Here is a 22,283-nt window from a genome sequence, read left to right as displayed (position 1 = left end):
TCTCTGCTTAGCAATCAATGGCTGGTCAGTGATCTCAACCAAAGACAGGGGCCCTGGACCCAGCTGGACCAGCCCAGATGCCTGCCTGCCTCCCTGGTTCCTTCTTCAGCACTCTTTCCAGGAGAGAAGCTTGTGAGAAGACAGAAGGCAAATGCAGAGGGACTTCATCTTAGCCTTAAGTGTTGCCCTGGGTGCCCCCCAATAACGACCACAGTCTTAGCAGTGGATAGGGGCAGGAGGGCAAATGAGGAGGGCTCTGAGCACCCCTGGAAGCAGTAAAGGGGCCTACAAATCTGGCAGGGGCAGGACAGCAGCTTTGAAAAAAAAAAAATGCAGACCTGCAGGAAAAGCAGCCTTTTCACCCAGCAGGACATTACTTCCACTAGCTGCTCCTGGGAACTGCTTCCCTCTCTCAGCCCACACTGGGCTGGCCTTGGCTCATGACCATGGGATCTCCACGTGCAGACCATCCTCTCGCTCACAGAGGCCAGGACATCTCCCATGTGGGAGGAATGCTACTAGCCTTCTAGTCCTCAGGCCGCCCTGATATACCCCTACACTGACACAAACCTTACCTGCTAACCCTCTGGAGTCTGGTCCCAGACCACAACTTTTTTTAGGCCAACCATACTTAGGGCAGAATTCAGTGTGGCCTGGCTGGAACCCAGCTGTGATGTTTTAAATGAATAAATGCATTGATTAATAATTAATATTCAGTGAAGGATATTAGATTCTATGCCCACCAAATACAAGCGTTTTTTTTTTTTTTTTAAAGATTATTTTAGAGAGAGAGAGAGAATGAGCAGGAGGGGCAGAGGGAGAGAGTATTCGAAGCAGACTCTACATTGAGCACAGAGCCCAACACAGGGCTCCATCCCACGACCCCGAGATCACAACCTCAGCCGAAACCAAGAGTCAGATGCTTAACCAACTGTGCCACCCAGGTGTCCCCAAATACAAGGCTTTCTTACAAGCCATCTCCAATGCAGCCTCTGTCCCCCCCAAGTAACTGCATTGCTCCAGTCCTAGAATGCCATGCCTGTGCTCCCCACAGCCTCCAGGAACTCTCTGAGACTTGTGCTCAAGCCACCTCCTGGAAGCCCTCCTAGCCACCCTTGCTCTGAGGTCCCATGATGCCCACAGCACATGGCTCTGGGCTATCTCTAGGACATGTCCAGGCAGTCAGGGTCTGGCCAGCAACAAAGCCCGGCAGGAAGGCCCATACCCGGGGTTGGCCGTTTTTTTTTTTTCCCCCTCCTCTAACTTCCTGAAGAAGCTCACAGACCAATGTACACAGGAGAGGACTAAAGACCCAGGCTGTTTCATCGGTGTCTTTTTAGCCTCGTCCCTATGCTGCCGCATAACTGAATAGTAAGTTTCAGAATGGAGTCACACAGCATCACCTCAAGGCAAACAGCAAGAGAGAAGGGAGTCAGCCTGCCAGCTCCCTATGCCAAACGGCTGACCCTCAGGCAGGCTTCTCCAGGCCTGCTTGCTGGCCATGTTGATGGAGCCATCTGCTAGAGCAAGTCCAGGACAGGGAGAGACCCAAAGAGTCAACGAATCACAGCAGGGATGGAGAGAAGCTGGGCCTGAGTTAAGGGAAAGGAAGGCTGTTACCAAAATCCACTTCCCACTCACAGCACCAACTCAGAGAGAAGGCAGAGTAGGTCTGCAACCACCTCCTGAAACATTTGCCTGGGAAGAAACAGAGAAGCCAGCCAGTGGGAGGGAGCTGCGGGGTGCCTGGGAAGGTTGGGAGGGGAAGAATCCTGCAGGCTCCAAGGGGGGGGGGGTGTCTCTCATCCAGGTTAGGCCCCTGCCTGACCACGAATCAGATGGGGCTGGGTGGGGGTGAGGGGAGGTTCTTCTCAGGAGCTCTCAGGTGGATTCTTAATCACACAGCCTCCCTGCTCTTCTCTGCCTGAGCACCAGGGGAGAAGACACAGGGGTAACTTGTCCTGGATCACCTGTCCTCCAACCAGCCTCTATCCCCATCAGGAGATGAGGGGCCTGGCACTCATCATCTTCAATTCTAAAGGCTAGCTGGGCAGAAGGTAAGGAGAAGAGAAGGCCCCTTGAGAAAAATGATTTGGGGGACAGGCTGAGCTTGAGGTCTCCCCTAAAATCTCTGAAGATAAGAACACGCTGCTCCTGAGATCCGTAAGTTTGTGTGCTGCCTGAAGACTGGTATCTCATGCCGGCTGGCCTGGCCTACTCTGGGGAGATGCCCAGCAAGGAGAGGCCTGGGGTAGCACTCCAGTGGTCTGGTTACAGCCTCTCACTCAGCCTCAGGGTCCCACTCTGGTCCAGCCCAACACAAAGTGCCAAAGTGCAGGGGACTCTTAATTCCAAGGTTTAAATAATAGTTAAGTAAGATGTACAAAAAACTGGGACACCTGGGGGCTCAGTTGGTTAAGCATCTGCCTTTGGCTCAGGTCATGATCCCAGGGTCCTGGGATCAAGTCCCACATCGGGCTCCCTGCTCAGGAAGGAGTCTGCTCTCCATCCCTCTCCATCCACCTCTCCCCTTGCTCTTGCTTTCTCTCTCTCTCTCTCTTGCTCTCGCTCAAAAAAATAAATAAAATCTTAAAAAAAAAAAAAGTACAAAAAAACTAAACATATGTATCCCTCTGGCTCAGTAACTCCACTCCTAAATCTTATGCCTGGGAGAAGAAAATTGCATACTTACGTTCACCAAATGACAGATTCTGGTGTTCAGAGCACTGTTCATAACAGCCCCACACTGGAAACAACCCAAATGCCCATCAACAGAAGAACAGATAAACAAATCTGCTCTACTTACACAATGGAATATTTGTACCAAATTGGAATGAAGGATTTATGACTCTATACAATGGCATGGATGAATCTCTCCTGGACATTAAGTAAAATGAAAGAAGCCAAGCAGAAAAGCACACACTGTATGTTCCATTTCTGTGAAATTCACAAAAAGACAAAACTAATTCACGGCTGAAGAAGTGAGGACAGTGCTTGCCTGCTGTGGAAAATGAACGGGAGTGGACATGGGATTTCCGGGGGTGCTCCATTTCTTGTTCTGGATGTACACTTCGAAATTTTTTTCAGAGCTATAAATTTATGATTTGTGCATTTCTGTGTGGATGCTACATTTCAAGTGGAGCAGAGAGAAAGAACCACCAGTATTTCCTGGAGTCTGTAACACTGAAACCACCCACAAACCCACAACCAGACTCAAGGCAGACCCACTGGTTACACTCACCCTGTCCAGCCAGGACTTCTGGAATCGGACTGAGGAAGGGAGTGCTAGGAGTAGGGGAAGAGCCTGACTCTTGAACCCAGAGGAGAGACACAAGCCAGAATCCCAACATCAAAAGGCACTCTGGAGGTCCTCTATTCCATGCATCCTAGCCCAGGCATCAGCTTTTTCTGTAAAGTATTAGATTGTAAATATTTTAGATTTTTCTGGCCACATACAGTCTCCAACCACATATTCATCTTTATTTATTTTTTTTTTTTTATAACTCCTTTAAAATTTAAAAACCATTCTTACTTCTTGGGACTTGCAAAAAGAAATCGAGGGCCAGATTTGACAACCCCCGTGCAACCTAGCCCACGCTAGACTGCCGCTCTAGGACCTCTGACAGACGCTCCCGGTGTCGGGGTAACAAGGGCTTGCCTCATCACCACAAACTGGCATTTAATGATCTGCAACCGGGAGGAGGGAAGCAAGATGGCGGAGCAGTAGGCGACCTTGTTTGGACTGGTCCCCTGAATTGAGCTGGATACCTACCAAACCATCCTGAACACCCACGAAACCAGCCTGAGATGTAAGAAGATACATCTGGATCTCTACAAGCAGAAAAACGCCACCAGGCGCGAGGTAGGAAGGGCTGAATCGTGAATCTGCGGGCAGCTATGGGAAGATAAACAGAAGCGGGAGGGAGCCACCATAAGCTGGTGCCGGGAAAGTGATACAACAACCGAGCGCAGAAAGCGTCCTGCTCCAAAAGGGGCAAACACTCCAACCGGGCAGGGCTTTAGAGCAGGGCTCAAACAGGATCCAGGAGCTGGGGTGCGAGGGAAGCGGGGGGGCCCTGGCGGCGAGCGCGCGAACCGGGACCACTGGCTCTTTTAGAGGCACGAAGGGCAGAGACAGGCCGGGGCCCCCGGGTCGACCTCTGAAGGTTGCTGTGAGCGCGCACCGTGGGGAGGCGGCGGTCGTCGCCGGCGCTTACAGAAACGGAGACTGTGTGTTCTGGAGGGTTCAGAGAAGAGCAGACTGATTTCTCTGCTCCGGGACAGACGTTTGGGTGCAGCCATTTTTGCTCTGACCCCCAGAAGAGGTGGAAGAGGCACTGAAAGCCACCAGAGAACAAAAGCTCAAAAACTCAAAAAACCGGTTTCCAAGGAGCCCATTCCCCCTCCACCACCATCCAGGGCAACTCTGCCCAAGCCGGGTTGCCTGAGAAACAGCGCGTCAGGACCCTCCCCCAGAAGATAGGCTGGAAGAACAAGAGGGTAACAACCCGAGGGGCCCCATAAAACTGTAAAACCCCAACACCAGGGGAAAATAGTATATTGAGCTCCAGGCATTGCCTCATGGCTTGTGAATTTTTCAGATACAACTCTCTTTTTCTTTTTATTCTTTCTCTTTCGCTTCTTCTGTTTTTTTCTCTTTACCTTTTTCTCATTTCAACTAGATGTTCAATATATCAACTTATATTTCATAGTAGCTTTTTAACTTGTACTTTCTCACACCTACATTTTTTTACAGATATATGCTTTAGTGTAGTCCTTTCCGCATTCAATATTACCTTTATATATATACCAGTTTTACTTTCCCTGTATTTCTGGGAAGTAGTGTCCTCTAACAAACAAAAAAATACACCCAAGAAGAACTGAAACATCCTACTTTGCCCACACTGAAAGATTATAGCCCCCCTTCTCTTCACCCCCCTTTTTTTTAATTTATAATTTAAAATTTTTTTAATTTTATAAATTTTATTCTTGGGTTTCATTTTGGCTTTGTTTTTTCAGTGGTGGCTTCCGACCACTCCGGATTTTCCTAGGGTGCATCTTGCCTGGGTCATGGTTGGTATTTTGGACTCTGTACATTCCCTCAACCATCCCTCAACAAAATGACTAGGAGGAGGAAATCCCAACAAAGAAAAGAACCAGAGACAATGGCCTCTGCCACTGAACTAACAGATATGGATATAAGAAAGATGTCAGACATAGAATTCAGGGTAGCACTTATGAAGTCATTAGCTAGGCTTGAAAAAAGCATTTGTGACAATATAGAATCTCTAAGGGCAGAAATGAGATCTAATTGCACTGAACTTAAAAATGCTATGAAAGGGAAGCAGTCTAAACTGGATACTCTAAAAGCCAGGGCAAATAAGAAGAACGAATTAATGATCTAGAAGATAAGCTGATAGAAAGGAAGGAAGTCAAGGAGGATAGGAATAAACAACTAGAAGCCCATGAGATCAGTGACACCATGAAATGTTACAAAGTCAGAATTATTGGGATCCCTGAGGGGGTGGAGAGAGAGAGAGGACTAGAAGGTATACTTGAGCAAATCATAGCTGAGAACTTCCCTAATCTGGGGAAGGAAACAAGTATTCATGTCCAAGAGGCAGAGAGGACCCTTCCCAAGACCAATAAAAATAGACCAATACCCCGGTATATAATAGTAAAACTTGCTAATCTTAGAGCCAAGGCAGCTATCCTGAGAGCAGCTAGGGGGAAGAGATTTCTTACCTATGGAGGGAGGAACATCAGAATAATGTCAAACCTGTCCACAGAGACCTGGCAAGCCAGAAAGGGCTGGCAAGACATAATCAGGGTACTAAATGAGAAGAACATGCAACCAAGAATACTTTATCCAGTAAGGCTGTTATTCAGAACGGATGGAGAGACAAAGAGCTTCCAGGACAGGCAGAAACTGAAAGAATATGTAACCATCAAGCCAGCCCTGCAAGAAATAATAAAGGGGGATTCTATAAAAGTAGAAAGACCCCAAGAGTAACATAGACCAGAAATTTACAATCTATAGAAACGGGCTTTACAGGCAATATGATGGCACTAAATTCATATCTTTCAGTAGTTACTCTCAACGTGAACAGCCTAAATGCTCCCATGAAATGGCACAGGGTTGCAGATTGGATACAAAGACAGGACCCATCCACATGCAGTCTACAAGAGACTTATTTGGAACCTAAAGACACCTCCAGATTGAAAGTGAGGGGATGGAGAACCATTTATCATGCCAATAGACCTCAAAAGAAAGCTGGGGTAGCAATTCTCATATCAGACAAATTAGATTTTAAACCAAAGATTGTAGTAAGAGATGTAGAGGGACACTATATCATACTTAAAGGGTCTATTCAACAAGAAAATCTAAAAGTTGTAAATATCTGTACCCTCAACATGGAGCAGCCAACTACATAAGCCAGATGTTAACCAAAATAAAGCAACATATTGATAATAATACATTTAATAGTAGGAGATCCTAACATTCCACTCTCAGCAATGGACAGATCATCTAAGCAGAAGATCAACAAAGAAACAAGAGCTTTGAAGGACACGTTGGACCAGATGGACTTCGTAGATATATGCAGAACATTCCACCCTAAAACAACAGAATGCTAATTCTTCTCGAGCACACATGGAACTTTCTCTGGAATAGACCACATACTGGGTCACAAATCAGGCCTCAACTGATACCAAAAGATTGAGATTATTCCCTGCGTGTTATCAGAGCACAATGCCTTGAAACTGGAACTCAGTCACAAAAAAATTTGGAAGGAATTCAAACATGTGGAAATTAAAAAGCATCCTACCAAAGAATGATTGGGTCAACCAGGAAATTAAGGAAGAACTTAAACAATTCATGGAAACTAATGAGAATGTAAACACATCGGTCCAAAACCTATGGGATACTGCAAAGGTGGTCCTTTCAGCAATGTGGCAGAATACAAAATCAAAACCACAATGAGATACCACCTTACACCAGTTAGAATGGCAAAAATTAACAAGACGGGAAACAACAAATGTTGGAGAGGATGTGGAGAAAGGGGAACCCTCTTTACACTTGGTGGGAATGCAAGCTGGTACAACCACTCAGGAAAACAGGATGGAGGTTCCTCAAGAAGTTAAAAATAGAGCTACCCTAGACCCAGCAATTGCACTACTAGGTATTTACCCCAAAGACACAGATGTAGTGAAAAGAAGGAGTACATGCACTCCAATGTTCATAGCAGCAATGTCCACAATAGCCAAACTGTGGAAAGAGCCAAGATGCCCTTCAACAGACAAATGGATAAGGAAGATATGGTTCATATATTCAATGGAATATTACTCAGCCATCAGAAGAATGAATACCTACCATTTGCATCAACATGGATGGAACTGGAGGGGGTTATGCTCAGTGAAATAAGTCAGTCAGAGAAAGACAATTATCATATGGTTTCACTCATATGTGGAATATAAGGAATAGCACGGAGGACCATAGGGGAAGGGATTGAAAATTGAAGGGGGAGAAATCAGAGAGGGAGATGAAACATAAGAGACTATGGACTCTGGGAAACAAACAGGGTTTCAGAGGGGAGGCGGGTGGGGGGATTGGGTCGCCGGGTGGTGGGTATTGAGGGCACATGTTGGGATGAACACTGGGTGTTATACACAACTAATGAATCATTGAACACTACATCAAAAACTAATGATGTAATATACGGTGGCTAATTGAACATAATAAAAAAAAATGAAGGGGCACCTGGGTGGCTCAGATGGTTAAGCGTCTGCCTTCGGCTCAGGTCATGATCCCAGGGTCCTGGGACCGAGCCCCACGTCGGGCTCCCTGCTCAGCGGGGGGCCTGCTTCTCCCCTTCCCTCTACTTCTCCCCCTGCTCATATTCTCTCTCTCTCTCTCTCTGTATCTCGAATGAATAAAAAGAAAGAAGAAAAAAAATTATCTGCACCTGAACTTTTTTATTTATTTATTTATTTATTTGAGAGAGAGAATTTGAGAGAGAGAGAGCACATGAGAGGGGGGAGGGTCAGAGGGAGAAGCAGACTCCCCACCGAGCAGGGAGCCTGATGCGGACTCGATCCAGGGACTCCAGGATAATGACCTGAGCCGAAGGCAGTCGCTCAACCAACTGAGCCACCCAGGCGCCCCTGCACCTGAACTCTTGTGCGGGCTTCTCCAGTCTAAAAAAGCTGATGTGAGTGGTGCCTGGCTGGCTTGGTGGGAAGAGCATGCAACTCTTGATCTTGGGGTTGTGGGTTCAAGCCCCACCTTGGGTGTAGAGATTACTTAAAATCTTAGGGGAAAAAAAAAAAAAGCTGATGTGAGTTTCCATGAATACATTTTCTGCAAGTCCTGTGAAAAATACACCAGTAGCTACCACCATTGCTAAGCTCCAGCCTGTGAGTACCCCCCACCGCTGCCATTTTCCCAATGCCCTGAGAAAGTGGCCTGATGCCCTGGGTATGCCAGGTCACCCGTTCTGACAACCCACAGCTCCAAGTTGGATTCAAGAGACAGCTAGCAGTCCTCCTGCAAATAGGAGCATGCCTTGTTGCAGGGATGCCAGGCTTGCACGGGGGCTTAAAACCAAGCCTCTCTTCTAACCCGGAAAGAGAGGCTTTACAACAACCTGAGGGAATATGAAAGAAGCCCCTTCCAGCTGGCACTTGGATATGAGGAATGGTAATTTAGAGAAGATAAAAGAAATAGATATTAAAGATTCTTATACACCTAGGTATTCTTCAGAATGGGTATCCATTATATGCTCCTTTTAAGTCTTACCAGTTCCTCCAAGATGCTCCCTCTAGCCTTCTCTCACCCTCTTCTCCCTGTACATGTTCCCCCCTGCTCTTTTCCTTCAGCTCTCCTCCTTCCTTCCTGGGTTCAGTGCACCCCCCCCCCACGGCAGGCAAGAATTTGCTTTTGAGCAGCCCCCTCTTCCCTTGTTCTGCTCCCCAGCTGCTGCTGTGTAAGGTAGAACCTGCATTCAGAGATGGGTGAGTATTCCAGCCCTGAAACACATTTCCACTTCTTGTTGCTCAGATTTTCCCTCATGGCTCCTCAGGCTCAGTCAGGACCTCTGGGAAGTCTCCCAGATTGCATACTGGGAATTTGTTAGTTTCCTAACAAACACTCCCAATAGATGCCCCACTGTAGGCAGGTCAAGGCTGGGTTTCAACTCCCTCCCTCTCCAAACATAAGGCTCTCAGAACCACTAAACGACAGATGGTGGGCTACTTTTCACCAGAGTGTCCCAATCTCTTGATCCTATTCAAAGAGGAAGAGAACAGGAGATGGGGTGAGTTTCTTCTATGGCTTGTCTACTACAGGAAAGGAATATAATGGTAGGTAATGGGGATAACCCCAGTGGGCACTGTTCTAATTACGGATGTCAATAATTGGAATTGGAATACCAACTTCACAACAACCCTAATGTGTGTGCCACTATCATCTTTATTTTGCAGATGGGGATATGGCAGCACAGTTGTTAAGAAACTAATCCAAGGTCACACAGAAAGTGACAGATTTGGGGTGCTAAAACAGCCTGGGACCAGCCTCGTGGAAGAATCTCCTTCAGATTATGCCTAGGCAGAGACCTGGATAATTAGGGAGTTATATCTGGGTGAAGCAGTGAGACAAAAGCTGTTTAGGTGGGAGAATATGCCCAAAGACCTAGAGACAACAGCCTGGCATGTGTGTGTCAGACTTCCATTTCAGGCAGATGGTTCTGCTGGCTGCAGGATGGACTGAAATGAGTGCACATGACCCTTTAGGAAACTTTTTGTCCAGCCAGAACCTGATGGGGTCAGATCTAGGATGGCAGGAACAGAGATAGCGAAGGTGGCCTAGATTTGAGGAAATAAAAATCAGCAGGACTTGATGGTTGCAATTTGTTGGGTTTGTTCATTATTTACTCAGCAGATATGTAAGAAGTACTTGCTGTATGTCCATCAGCACTATGATAGAGGAGCTGCATGTACAATGTTAACAGCACATTTACCATCCTTGCTCTGTAGAACCTACGATTCAAGTTTGGGCCCAGAGAAGGAGAGGAGGGATTCCAGGGTGCCTTGAAGATTCCATTAGGGCAGGTGGTGTTCCTCAAACCAAACAGTGACCAGTTAATGAGGGGTTCAATCATACCAGTGGATCTTGAACAGCATCTTACTTAAGCAAAATAGAACAGAACATATCAGGGTGCCTTGAATGCCATAGGGAAATTCTGTTTCTGTTATATATGTACAAGTCTGTATTGGATTAACATGTGCAGTGCATTTCTTAGTGAGAGTCGAATAAACCTTGTAAAACCTTGGGTTATGGAAAACCACACACTTAGAACTCTGAACTCCTTGAAGGGATTGATCATGCCTTACATTTTTGTTCCTATAAAGTGGATGGATAAATGGATGGGTTATGTATGTATATGATGGATGGAATTAAAATGAATGGGTAGCTGGGTGGATGAATGGATGCATGCATGCGTGCATAGATAGGTAAGTGGACGGTGAATGGAAGCATTATCAATGAAGGCAAAAAAGATCTACAGAAGTCAGTGTAGGGCATGCTGAGTCTGAGGTATCTAAGTGGTCGCAGGACAGTGCTAATGGACATAGAAGTAAAAGTCGCGGGAGAGATCAGGGCTAGGAGGCCGAGGCTCTGCAGGCAGCACTAAAGGAGTTAATTGGGGGCGCCTGGGTGGCTCAGTCGGTTAAGCGGCTGCCTTCAGCTCGGGTCGTGATCCCAGGGTTCTGCTGAGCAGGGAGCCTGCTTCTGCCTCTCCCTCTGCCTATACTCTCTTGCTTGCACTCTGTCTCTCAAATAAATAAATATAAAAATAAAGGGGTTAACTGTTTTGAGGAGAAAAGTTGGGAGGCACGCGAGCCCCCACGCGAGATCCTTAGCCCTCACAGCATCTCCGCGCCACCGCAAGCCCCACCCCCTGCGTTTCTGCAGCCCACGCCCCCGCCCCCGAGCGCAGCCTCTGAGACGTTCTCACTACCACAAAGGTCTCCGGCTAGAAGGGCCGGAAGTGCACCAGAGCTCGAGCTTGGCCGCCGCACTCCCCCCGTTTTGGGTCGGTTCCTGCGTACTGGCTCCCGTGAGACTGCCGGATCTCATGTATCTGGCTAACTGGAGCGGCGGTAAGCCGCTCAATGGCTTAAATTGATTCTTTCCACCTCTACCTATTCTCACTAGTCTTTTCTTCTTCGGGCTTGCTGCATGGCCGGCCGGGCTCCCAGCTGTGGCGTCCCCTGGGGCATCATAGAGATTGTGGTCCTCCCCTTCCCGAGTGTGGGTTAGAGCGCCTACGTCATTTTCTGTCGCCTCGGGCTGGGTGAGGAGTGTCGACACCTGAGGAGGACGCCGCTGGATCGGGCAAACCCGGAGGGAAGCAAGAAACGTCAGTCTGGGTTTGCAAGCTGAGCCTCAAAGGAAAGTGGAGGCTGCAGCCTGGTTCAGCCCCCGCTGCCCTTGGAGGGCGGCTGAGTCTGGACCGCGGGCTTTCGCGCCTTGAGCTGGAAAAAGCCTGAGGGAAGGGAGCAAGGCATCTCTACGGGCCTGAGGAGGAAGAGCAGGGTTGAAAACAGCCTTGGGTCACAAGCGTAGCTTGGAGGCAGGCCCGCAAAGCAGTCCCCCAGCTCCTCAGCTCCGAGCTGAGGCATCCACACCCACAGGCCGCGCATTAAAATGGCTGGCTATGCCACTGTTCCTAACCCCATGCAGACCCTTCAGGAGGAAGCGGTTTGTGCCATCTGCCTGGATTACTTCAAGGATCCTGTGTCCATAGGCTGCGGACACAACTTCTGCCGAGGGTGTGTGACCCAGCTGTGGGGCAAAGCTGAGGAAGACAGGGAAGAGGAGGAAGATGAATGGGAGGACGACGAGGACGACGATGTGGAGGGGGCCATCGGTGGATGGGACAACTCTATTCGAGAGGTTTTGTACCAGGGCAATGCTGATGAGGAGGTGTTCCAGGACCAAGATGATGAACTCTGGGTTGGTGACGGTGGCGTCAGGAATTGGGACAACGTGGACTATGTGTGGGACCAGGAGGAAGAGGAGGAAGACCGGGACTATTACCTGGGAGGCTTGAGACATGACCTGAGAATTGACGTCTACCCAGAAGAGGAGATACTGGAAGAATACGATGAGGACGACCAAGAGCTGTATCCTGACACCCACCTGCCTCCTCCGGCCCCTCCACGTCAGTTCACCTGTCCCCAGTGCCGAAAGAGCTTTACACGTCGCAGCTTTCGTCCCAACTTGCAGCTGGCCAACATGGTCCAGATAATTCGCCAAATGTGCCCCACTCCTTATCGAGGAAGCTGGGGGAATGACCAGGGCATCTGCTCCAAACACCAGGAAGCCCTGAAGCTCTTCTGTGAGGTGGACAAAGAGGCCATCTGTGTGGTGTGCAGAGAATCCAGGAGCCACAAACAGCACAGCGTGGTGCCATTGGAGGAGGTGGTGCAGGAGTACAAGGTGAGAGGCACAAGGGGGAAAGAGGGTGAGGGGTTGAAGGGAGTGGAGAGAAAACAAGGGGAGCTGGGAGAGATGGGTACTTGCTAGTTGAACCTCTTTTTTGTGAGAGATGAGGGCACAATAATGGAGATGGGCATATGTAGAGAAAGGAGACAAATTGGTTGAGGCTGACTGGCTTCCCCAGGGGAAGCTAAGGAAAGACACAACAGTCACCAGAAGCTTACTACTGTTATTCCCTTTCAATCTGAGTATAGGTGACATATCCCTAGTATTTGATTTCCCTCTGTTGAGTCCTGAGTGTGTACCTTACCAAGATCCCAGGACCCTTAACACATAGGAATGGAAAGCCATAATACTTGTAGATAATAGACATTTGGGAACTCAGAGCAGTGTCAAAACAGATGACTGGAGAAAAAACACACATACAAAAAAACATGACTGGTATTGATAGGCTGAAATGCCAGGTTTGAGTCCTGGACAAATTAAGTGCAACTGGACACACCCCCTTCCCAAAGTCTGAGGTTGCTTCCTCACCATCAGTAGGGTCTGTTTTCCCTACAGAGGGAGGCAGAGGACATAAACATCTTTTTGATGGATCAGAAGCCTCATGCCCTGATCACTCTCCTTTCCTGGTATTTTATCACAGTGAAAGGAGTGAGGGATTTAGGAACAGATGACCTGGCTCTGCCACTTACTGTCTAATCTTGGGCAGGTCTCTACCTCTTAGCTTATTTTCCCCTAGGCTTAAGATTAAGAGATCATGTATGTGAAAGTATTTTATAAACCATAAAGCACTAAGCAGATGTATGCTTTTTTTAATATTCCTCTAACTTGTCTTCTTTTCTTTGGGTTCTGATTTGGTTAATACATTGCCAAGTTATTACAGAGTTGTCTCAATGACAGTTTGAATACTATTGTCTTCCTTACCAAAAGCCTAGGTGAATGTGACTCCTAGCAGTACCCAAGGAAGGAGAGAATGTCTCAGGCCCGTAAAGTCTTATCCTGGATATTCATTAGCAGCTGCTCACACTTCAGTGTACTTTACAGTTTATAAAATATTTCCTCATGTTCTCCTATAGCAGTGGTTTTCAAATTGTGGGGGTTGACCAATTAGTGGGTCTTAAAATAAAGGGGTCATGCCCAGCATTATTTTAATATTAAACAGAATATATCAGAGTGCATGGAACATACTAAGGTAAACACTGTCTTATGAAACTTTTAAATTTATGTACACGTGTGTATACTTGGTCTGAGAGTAAAATGTATTGCTTACTCTGGATTGCAGTCAAAACATAAACAGAACACTGTCCTAAGACATCGTACATTAGCTATTATCATACTCTTCCAACTTACAGTTACTGGTAAGTGGACACATAAGACACAAATCTTAACTACAAATCACTGCTAATTTCATCAAATGAACTTGACTTTAAGCACAAACCCTAGCACCATGCTTTCCCCAGGGTAACAAAGGTTGCTGCCCCCAGAAACTATGTCCTGTACTTCTGGGTTTTAGTACACTGAAGCTGATGTAAGAAGGTAACCTTTCAATCCTCTGTTAGAATTTTCTGAAAGGATTTCAAAACTGAAATTTTAATTGAAAGCCAATTTAGACAGGAGAAAAGAGATGGTCTTTTCAACCAGGGAAGCCAGAGAACACTCTTACTTATAAAGCATATCAGTAAATATAAACACCAAAACCAAGTAAAACAAATTGGGGATAAATCCTTTCAAAATATAGAATATTTAAAAGGAAATATAACTTTTATGTTCAAACATATACCAGAATTTAGGTAGATGGTGTTGCCAAACATAGGAATTACATTGAAGAGGTAAAAATTTTTTATGTATGTATAAACTTAGTAATTGATGACATAGTTTTGTTACTGCCTTTCATTGCTCAACATATAACATTACAGTAGCATAATTTAGAATTTTACTGAATAAACTCTCATAATAATAGTTATCATTATAATAAACTATTTTTGTATAATGGTTTATTTAATATTATGCATTATCCATCACACAGTTCTGGTTACAGTGAATTTTTGTCAGCTACCAATTCAACACATTTTTTTATCTACTTTGGAGGTAAGCAAGCTTTTTAGTTTTAGGGACTGAGTAGAGTGTTGTCACTCACAGACTCAAGGAATAGTCAGTGATTTTTAGGAATAGGAGAGAAAGGCATTCTCTCCCTCACAAATTATATTAGCATTGCAGATATGGCGAAGAGTTATAGTTTACAAAATTATAGTGTTGTAATGTTAAAAAGAAAAAACATTTCATAAGAAATAAAGTTGGAAAGAACTCCTTGGCTGGTGGGAGTACAAAGATAGAACAAGCAGCATTCAGAGTAAGGCCTATAATTAATGAGGTATGACAGGTTGGGTAGCTGCAGATGTTCACTGTGGGTATGGTGCTATTTATACTGCTATTTTTATAGCATATCCAAGACAGTTATATTGTTTTGAGGTCAGTGTTCTTTTAAAGTTTAATTTTGTATAAAAAGAGGCTTTTTAGCTCTGAAAAGCTTACTTATTTGCATCTCCCATTTTGTCCATCCCATGAGTTAGAGTTCATCTTGACTCTTCAAGCTAGAATCAGAGGATTATGAAAGTAAGATCGTTTATAGATTTGACCAAGGGCACCATTAAATGGTGTCAGGTTTTAGGCAGCAGATGGGTGTATAAAAAGGAAATGAACAAAGATTTCACTTCTTGGGGCTCAGGCATAACTGGATGCCTATATTGCTCTGCCACCCAGCTGCCGCCAATAAAATCACTCATCGTTCTCCAAGAAGGACCAGATGCTTCCACCATCAGTACTCCTTTTTCTGTTTTCTCCTTTGAGGTAGCTAAAGATGGCAGCCAAAAAATTTTTTGAGGCTTTTATCAAGTATATATTCACGTTATGACGCAGAAGATAGGGTGAACTTCTTCAGTTGAGTTACCTGAAAATGTTGGGCAGTGACACCATGCCAAACACTGTTAAATTTATGCTCTAACAACAGTGGAGTATTCTGCAAAGCACAATTCTCTGCAGCTTTAAGATTGGACAGTATTGGAATATTAACAGCAATCTTCAAAGGCTATGAAAGCATAGTATTAAATAGCCCTTTTAATTGCAAAGGAGAAAAAAATGGAGAAACTTGTGAAGCCTTGCATTCCAAGTGCTGCCACAACTGAGAGGAAATTGAGGAATTCCAGACTTTCTTCATCTACTTCTGCAGTCTTAACTCTGGATTGATGACTGAGTATATCAAACTTCAGGTTTTAAAAACATCAGCTCATCCTTCTTTGCTTAGTTGAGAAGAATCTGATAAAAATGTGCTTTGCTTATGTTTAAAATAAATAGGCTTTAAAAACTCTGAGTGTGCTGGTTTCATAAGCCTAATACTTGACCACTAAAGACAGTATTTTTGAAGCTGTAGCAAATGAACTGAGTTGGAGGAAAATTATAATATTATAAGGGTATCCATTACAGTAGTGTTTTAGATCTGGGTTTTTGGCAAAAACTGAAGAAAACTGTGTTTAAGATGTACTGTAGCAATCACCACCAGGCATCAGCTTCCATCAACTGGCCCATAATCTACTGGAAATCTTCACCTTTCTGTCAGTTAACCTTTGTGAAAAACAGTATATTCAATCCCAGTTTGCCTTGATTTTTGAAGATCTGTTCAGAATGCTGTTGAAGAGTATTTTCTGTTACATACTGAGGTTCCTTGGTTGTCAACTGTATTCAGCTGAATTTATGGACAGAACTGATTTTGGAACACCAATGACAAAACAACCCTCTGATTTTGGAACACCACCTAAAGAGAATCTGTACTTTAAAATTTCATAAATTAAAACTTTCAGCAGAATTTAATGCATTGAAGCTTAAAACACATAGACCATGAAATGTCAAAATGCAAGCACCAACATCCCTGCTTGTTTTGAAATACTTTAAGCAAAAAAAAAAAAAGAAATACTTTAAGCAAAACTTACCAAAAATCCAGGTACACATAGCAAACTTATACTAAAAATGTCCAATTTGCTTGGCCATCTTTGAAGGACTAGATTCATAAAAGTTATTTCAAGAAAAAAAACATGAAATATCCAGAACTATTTTGGGTGATTGTTCTTGACGTTGTTCTTAAAACCTACCCGTGGTAGCTTTTGGAAAGGTTTTCACTGATATTTGGTCCTCACTGAAAGAACTTCAAGAGGAGTATGTAGAACTCAAAAGTCTGATTGTTTTGACTAGAAACTTCCAGATAAAGACTCTAGAGAAATTGGGATATAAAATGTCTAAAAAGATGAGAAGAATTTATTCCGTTTTCTCTTTACATCTTAAAAGCTTTTTTGGGGGGAGGGCGTATATCTAGCTCTGGGGAGAAAGCAGTACCAGAGTATTGTTAAAGCAGCTTGTGTTTTGTTACATCTTCTACACCACCCAGGAAAGAAAAGTTAAGGCTTAACAGTGACTGGGTTATCACATCATCTGAATAAATTTTGTCTTACAAAATTACCGTTGCTTTGATTTTTAGTCATGATACTTAATTGTGAAATTTTAAATAGCACTGAAGGTGGGAAAATGTGAGATTTTTAGGTAATATGAGAAGTAGAGCTATGGGTTACAAAAACATTGAGAAAAACTGGTATATCCATATTCACCAGATACTCATCTGTTTAATGAATGTTTTCCCTACTAGGTTCAGCTGTTGACTGCTGTATCACAAGTCAGACTGTTTAAACTTGCTCCTCACTACTCCTGTGGCTGTACCTGGGACCTCATCTTTACACAGACTTGCTACACATCTGAAATCCTCATCTCCAGTTGCACTATGACCTTAGCTCTTAGCCTTCTAGTGCAGTCAAACACACTCCAGTTATACCTGCCCTTCAGTTTTATGGAGGCCACAGTTCCACTGACTCCTAATTTTTTTCCTTCCCAATTTAATAGACACTTGCTAGCCTTAATTATTATCCCACTGAGCCTGGACCTCATGAGTAGTCGGGACTTTAAGAACTGATCCACACTGTAGCCTAGACCTATGTTTCTCAACCTCAGCACTATTGACATTTTGAGTAAGATAATTATTTTCGGGGGAAGCGGGCTGTCCTGTGCACTGTAGGATGCCTAGCAGCATCCCGGGACTCTACCCACCAGATGTAAGTAGCACTCCCCCACCAGCTGTGAAAACCACAAATGTCTCCCAACATTTCCAAATGTCTTGTGGAGAGGGGTGAGAGAAACAAAATCATCCGTGGTTGAGAACCATTGGTCTCTACTCAGGGAAAGTGGTCAAATCCACAGATATGCCATTACCAGCTTTACATATGCCCTATAGCCAGTGACTGACCTACATGTTTAAAAGTGTTGAATGGAAGAATAGCTCCACCTAGCTAGAACCTTATTAAACGCAGTCTTAGTGGAATTGATATGACTCCTACTTCTGCCAGCTCTTGGCAGGCAGGTGACAGAGTCAGCAGACCTTTTTTTAAACCAGAGCTGCCTCTGTCACTGCCATTTGGGAGAACAAGGGCTATGACAGATAAAGCAGTATATGAAATGAAGATCTAGAAATGATGAGTAAGGCAATCACTTCAGCAAACATCAGTTTCAGCAGAGCCAATCACTTTGACAGTCATTTTTTTTGCTTTGGTTTTTAAGTATTATGCAGAACTTATAAAACCAGAACCTGTCTGCTCCTGTTGGTGTGTGTGGCCCTGGAATCACACATATAACATCAGCTCCTAAAGCACTTCCTTAAAACCTAGGTCTCTTCTGCCACTGGCCGTCAACCTCTGGCCCCTATGCCATGCCTCCAGAAATCTTTATAGGACCTACAGTTCTATGCTATTCTCCACCCCCAATCCCTGACCCCCCCTTGAAAGTTATCCTGTAATAGTGAAGTTATTACATTTACCAACTGATAAAATAGGGTAACAAATAGGGGGACATAAGACAGCCTGCTATACCAGGTCTAAAAGGACTTTGCAACAATGGAAGTGTTCTCAATCTGTGCTGTTTGATGTAGTAGGTACCATTAGCTACCTTGAGCTTGAGCTCTTGAAATGTGTCTAGTCCAACTCAGGAACTGAATTTTTAATTGTATTTAATTTTAATTAATTTGAAATAGCCATACATGGCTAGTGGCTGTCAAATCACAATGAATTGTACAGTTCCATAGAAATAAGGCAGGTTGAATTCTGGTCCTTTCTAGGACTCTCAGGAGTAGAAGCAAGTCCAAAGGGAAGATGAAAAAGAAGTGGGAACTCTCTTTTCCCAATCAAGAGAGGTAGGCTCAAAGGTGGTATTTTGGGGCATAGAAGAAAATACTTAAAAGAAGGCCTTCTTGTATTTTTTAAAAATGTGACTAAAACAGTCTTGAACCAGTTCCACTTGTGATTCATGTGGATCACATGTGAGAAATGTGATAGAGGAGAACTCTAATAGGAAGTAGCTAAAAAACAAACTGTTTTACCCTCTTCCCAAAAAAGAGCCAGGGCTGGGGCCTCAAAATAGGAGGAATATAAGAATAAATAAGGTTTTATTTGGTGCCTGACTTTTTGACAATGGGATGTGGGGCAAAACCTAGCATTAATGTAGGTAAGTGGGTTCTTCCCTTCCTCCTCTCACACCTAAATCCTGACAGAGGGTGATAAAGAAATCATGGAGTCCTAGAAGGGAAAGCAGTCTGTACTGGTAGTGATAATGAGAAAAGAGGAAGTGAGAGGTTTTCGGAATAACAGGGCTGAAAAGGAGGAGACTGTGAGAGCTAAAAGTGGTAACAAATTTAACTTTTAATGATATAGTCTTTGCCCACAAACCATAGTCCTCAGAGGTACAGTCTGAGAACCCTGGGCAGGGGGAAATAGCTCATCTTGGCATGTGAGAAGTTGGAGGAGGAGATGTGACAGTAGACCAGCAAAGAAGGAAGAGTTACTACTCTTCTCCCCACCTCTATCCCTCCCAAAGGAGGAAAATGAGCTAGAAACAGCCTTAAAAAACAGGGAGGGGCTTATTCTTATTCGTCCATAGCTTAGGCCTTCCTAATCTTTTACCCCATCCTAAAGGACTCAGATGCAGAGTTGGTCAGAGACTTCTGATTGACAATTCCACTTGGTACCAAGCAGGGCCCCACAAAAATGAAGGACAAAGGTCACCTGGAAGAGGATCCCTGGAGGTCACATCCCCTTTCTGTCTGCATTTCCTAAGCACATAGAATCCTCTCTCTCCCCCTCCAGCAGAGGATGGAATTTCTCAGCAAGCTCTGGTTATTTAACCCAAGTATGAGCAGGAAGGACTGTTTCCTCTTAAGCCTTCTTATCTTGTGGTAAGTAGCCAGCCTCAAAGTTCCATTTCAACATATTCTCCCAACCCTAGTTCTTATCAAATTCTCTTCCAGGTAAAAAGCTGAAAAAAAGGGCACCTTGGGTCACCTTTTGTTTCTCCCTACCACCTAATGGTGTTTTAAATCCTTTAACAAGCTAGAGGCTTGCCTTCTCCTAGCATGTTTATAATTCTGCCTGGACTACAGCCCAGACCTGCCTGGGTCATGCCCACTTCCACAACCTCTGACTGCATATCTGCTGAAGCACCTAGGGTCTAGGGAATCCCACAGTCCATCTCCCAGGGAAAACACAACAGAATGCCTTAGCAGCTTTCTAGGGGACTGTTAGACCTCAGATTTCTGCCTAAGATGGACACTAAATATTTATCAAGAGACATAAAGAAATGATATATGGTTTTTTGATAACATCTGTTCCCGGCATTGATTTAGTATCACATCCCTACCTCTCACCAGGAATAATGGAACCTAAGAATAGAACTTCCCATGTTTCCTTCCAACCTTTTTGAACTTAATTCTTTAGGCCTCATCATGAAAGTTTCTATAATCAGAGCCCAATTCTAGATACTGGAGTGAAGAAGGTGGGGTAGGGAGGAGAGATATGGATTAGATGAAATGTTGACTCACTCATAAGGCCAGTAGGAAGTTCTCAGTGCCTCCTTTTATAGGACTCTCATGACTCCTACAGATCCTCCTGTCCAGCTTCTAAACTCGTCTTTCTAGTCTCACTCTTCCAACCTACCCTCCACTCTGACAACAAATGACTGTCAGCAAAATCAAGTCTAGGCAGGAGAGGGATTATGATAATCCTAAAGAGACAGTCCTAGGCTTCAGGACAAAATTCCTTACCAGTCAACTCCTCGATAGGGGCTCCTTGATCACCTTGGGTTTCACTCTATCCTACCTTCCCATTTGAAACCATCTCCCAAACCTCTGCATGCAAACCACTCTTAACACCTCTTCCCCATGGTGATCCCTCTGCCTGAAACACCCTTTAACTACTTGCCCTTAACTACTTAGCCTATGAGGCTAGTCACCAAGATTAGAATCTTCCACAACCAAACCCTCTACCAGCAAATGCAGCCCAAACAGATCATTCCCTGACCTCAGGGCACTGAGGAAAAGCCCTGAGGGATTCAAATAAGGGCAAATTGAACTAAGTGCTGTGAAGGCCCCGAACACCATCACCATGAGGGCATGAAACAAGGAACCTAACCTAGACTTGAGGGTCACAAGAGGGTTTCCCTGATGTGGCAACCTGAGTTGAGACCTGAAGGAAACTTAGATTAACTAAGAAAAGTGAGGGTGGGATATGGTGGGCCTTCCAGGCAGAATAATGTGTGTGTTCTGTGTGGGAGAGAACTGACAGTTGGAAGAGCATGGGAGAGCCACGGTAGCCACAAAAGGAGTATGGGGCATGCCAATGCCAACCACACTGAATCTGCAGAGGAACAGCAAAATGAAGGGAAGCCACTTGCTTTAGCTGACAGAGGCCCTCTGGTCTTGGCCACACCCCTTTCCCTCAGCCCCTCACCTATCACCCACAGTAATCCTCACCACCTCATGGAAGGGAAGACCTGTGTCATCTCCTGAATGCTGGCAGGAGGGAATAGAGGCCTCTGTTCCTAGAAGAGGTCATAGGCCTCTAGAAGGGAAACAAGAGGGCCTTCTTCCAGCTGTGTCGATCTTAGGGATTCCCAGCAGAAAAGGAATGGTGAGAAAGACTTCCCCCCTTTTTTTTTTAAATTTTATAAATTTATTTGACAGAGTCAGCAAGAGAGGGAACACAAGCAGGGGGAGCTGGAGAGGGAGAAGCAGGCTTCCTGATGAGCAGAGAAGCCCATGTGGGGCTCGATCCCAGGACGCTGGATCATGACCTGAGCTGAAGGCAGATGCTTCACGACTGAGCCACCCAGGCACCCCAGGGACAGACTTCCTTAGAAGAGCATTTCCAATTTCTCTCCTTTGTTTACCTTGTCTGGGCCTGAAGGTGGTACCAGTGGGGACATGGGAGAGGACGGGCAGCCCAAGGGATGGGACCAGAAGTGGGTGGGGAACTTACCAGAGGGGTGGCCTGAGGAGCACAAAGAAGACTCCGCAGAGTAACTTTCCCCAATTTCTCCCAAGGTCAGGTGGGGCCCTCCAGCAGGTTTCCACCTCCCAGAGGCCAGATCATAGACACGTGGAATGAAAAGGCCCAGAGGCCCTACCGATGCCTACAGAGGCAGCAGACTGTTATGGGAAGCACGCGGCTTATTCTTAAGATGCATCCCGCAGCCGAGAGAAGTCATCCCACTGGAAGGGGCCAGGCTTGAGGAGTGAGTAGTCCAGGTGCGCCCATACGCCTAGCAGGGAGCTGCGGGGCCCCAGAGGGAAGCAGGCATGTATGGGGCTCAACTCCAGCTTGGGCTGAAGAGGGGAAGGCTCCCGCTGCCCCCGGTCCCTGCA

At 45.2% G+C, this 22,283-nt stretch overlaps 1 protein-coding gene and 1 long non-coding RNA gene across 6 annotated transcripts in view; one reads left to right on the top strand and one right to left on the bottom strand.

Moving 5' to 3' along the window:
• The window catches only part of LOC144381156 (uncharacterized), a 55,899-nt gene that overhangs the window by 30,938 nt on the left and 2,678 nt on the right, over nt 1-22,283 (bottom strand). The gene's annotated exons all lie outside the window — the stretch shown is intronic.
• Nucleotides 11,012-19,042, top strand: TRIM52 (tripartite motif containing 52). Of its 4 annotated transcripts, none has more exons than XM_078067634.1 (2): nt 11,012-12,499; nt 15,629-17,008. In XM_078067634.1, the coding sequence occupies exons 1-2, from the start codon at nt 11,705-11,707 to the stop codon at nt 15,743-15,745; spliced, it is 912 nt and encodes a 303-aa protein (XP_077923760.1). In that variant the 5' UTR covers nt 11,012-11,704; the 3' UTR covers nt 15,746-17,008. The 4 variants fall into 4 exon arrangements, with proteins under 4 accessions (XP_077923760.1, XP_077923761.1, XP_035937074.1 ...); XM_078067635.1 differs by having other exon boundaries at nt 11,013-12,499; nt 15,073-17,008; XM_036081181.2 differs by having other exon boundaries at nt 11,014-12,499; nt 15,263-17,008.

Source organism: Halichoerus grypus, chromosome 2 (assembly GCF_964656455.1).
Source record: "Halichoerus grypus chromosome 2, mHalGry1.hap1.1, whole genome shotgun sequence".
NCBI lineage: Eukaryota > Metazoa > Chordata > Mammalia > Carnivora > Phocidae > Halichoerus > Halichoerus grypus.
Note: the sequence above shows the minus strand (reverse complement) of the source record. Positions and strands in the feature narration are given on the sequence as shown.

Excerpts from the sequence above, each read along its gene's own strand:
- TRIM52 (XM_036081179.2), top strand. The coding sequence starts at position 11,705 with ATGGCTGGCTATGCCACTGTTCCTAACCCCATGCAGACCCTTCAGGAG. Across the intron at positions 12,500-17,192 it reads AGGTGGTGCAGGAGTACAAG|GTTCAGCTGTTGACTGCTGT; the intron begins GTGAGAGGCACA and ends TTTCCCTACTAG.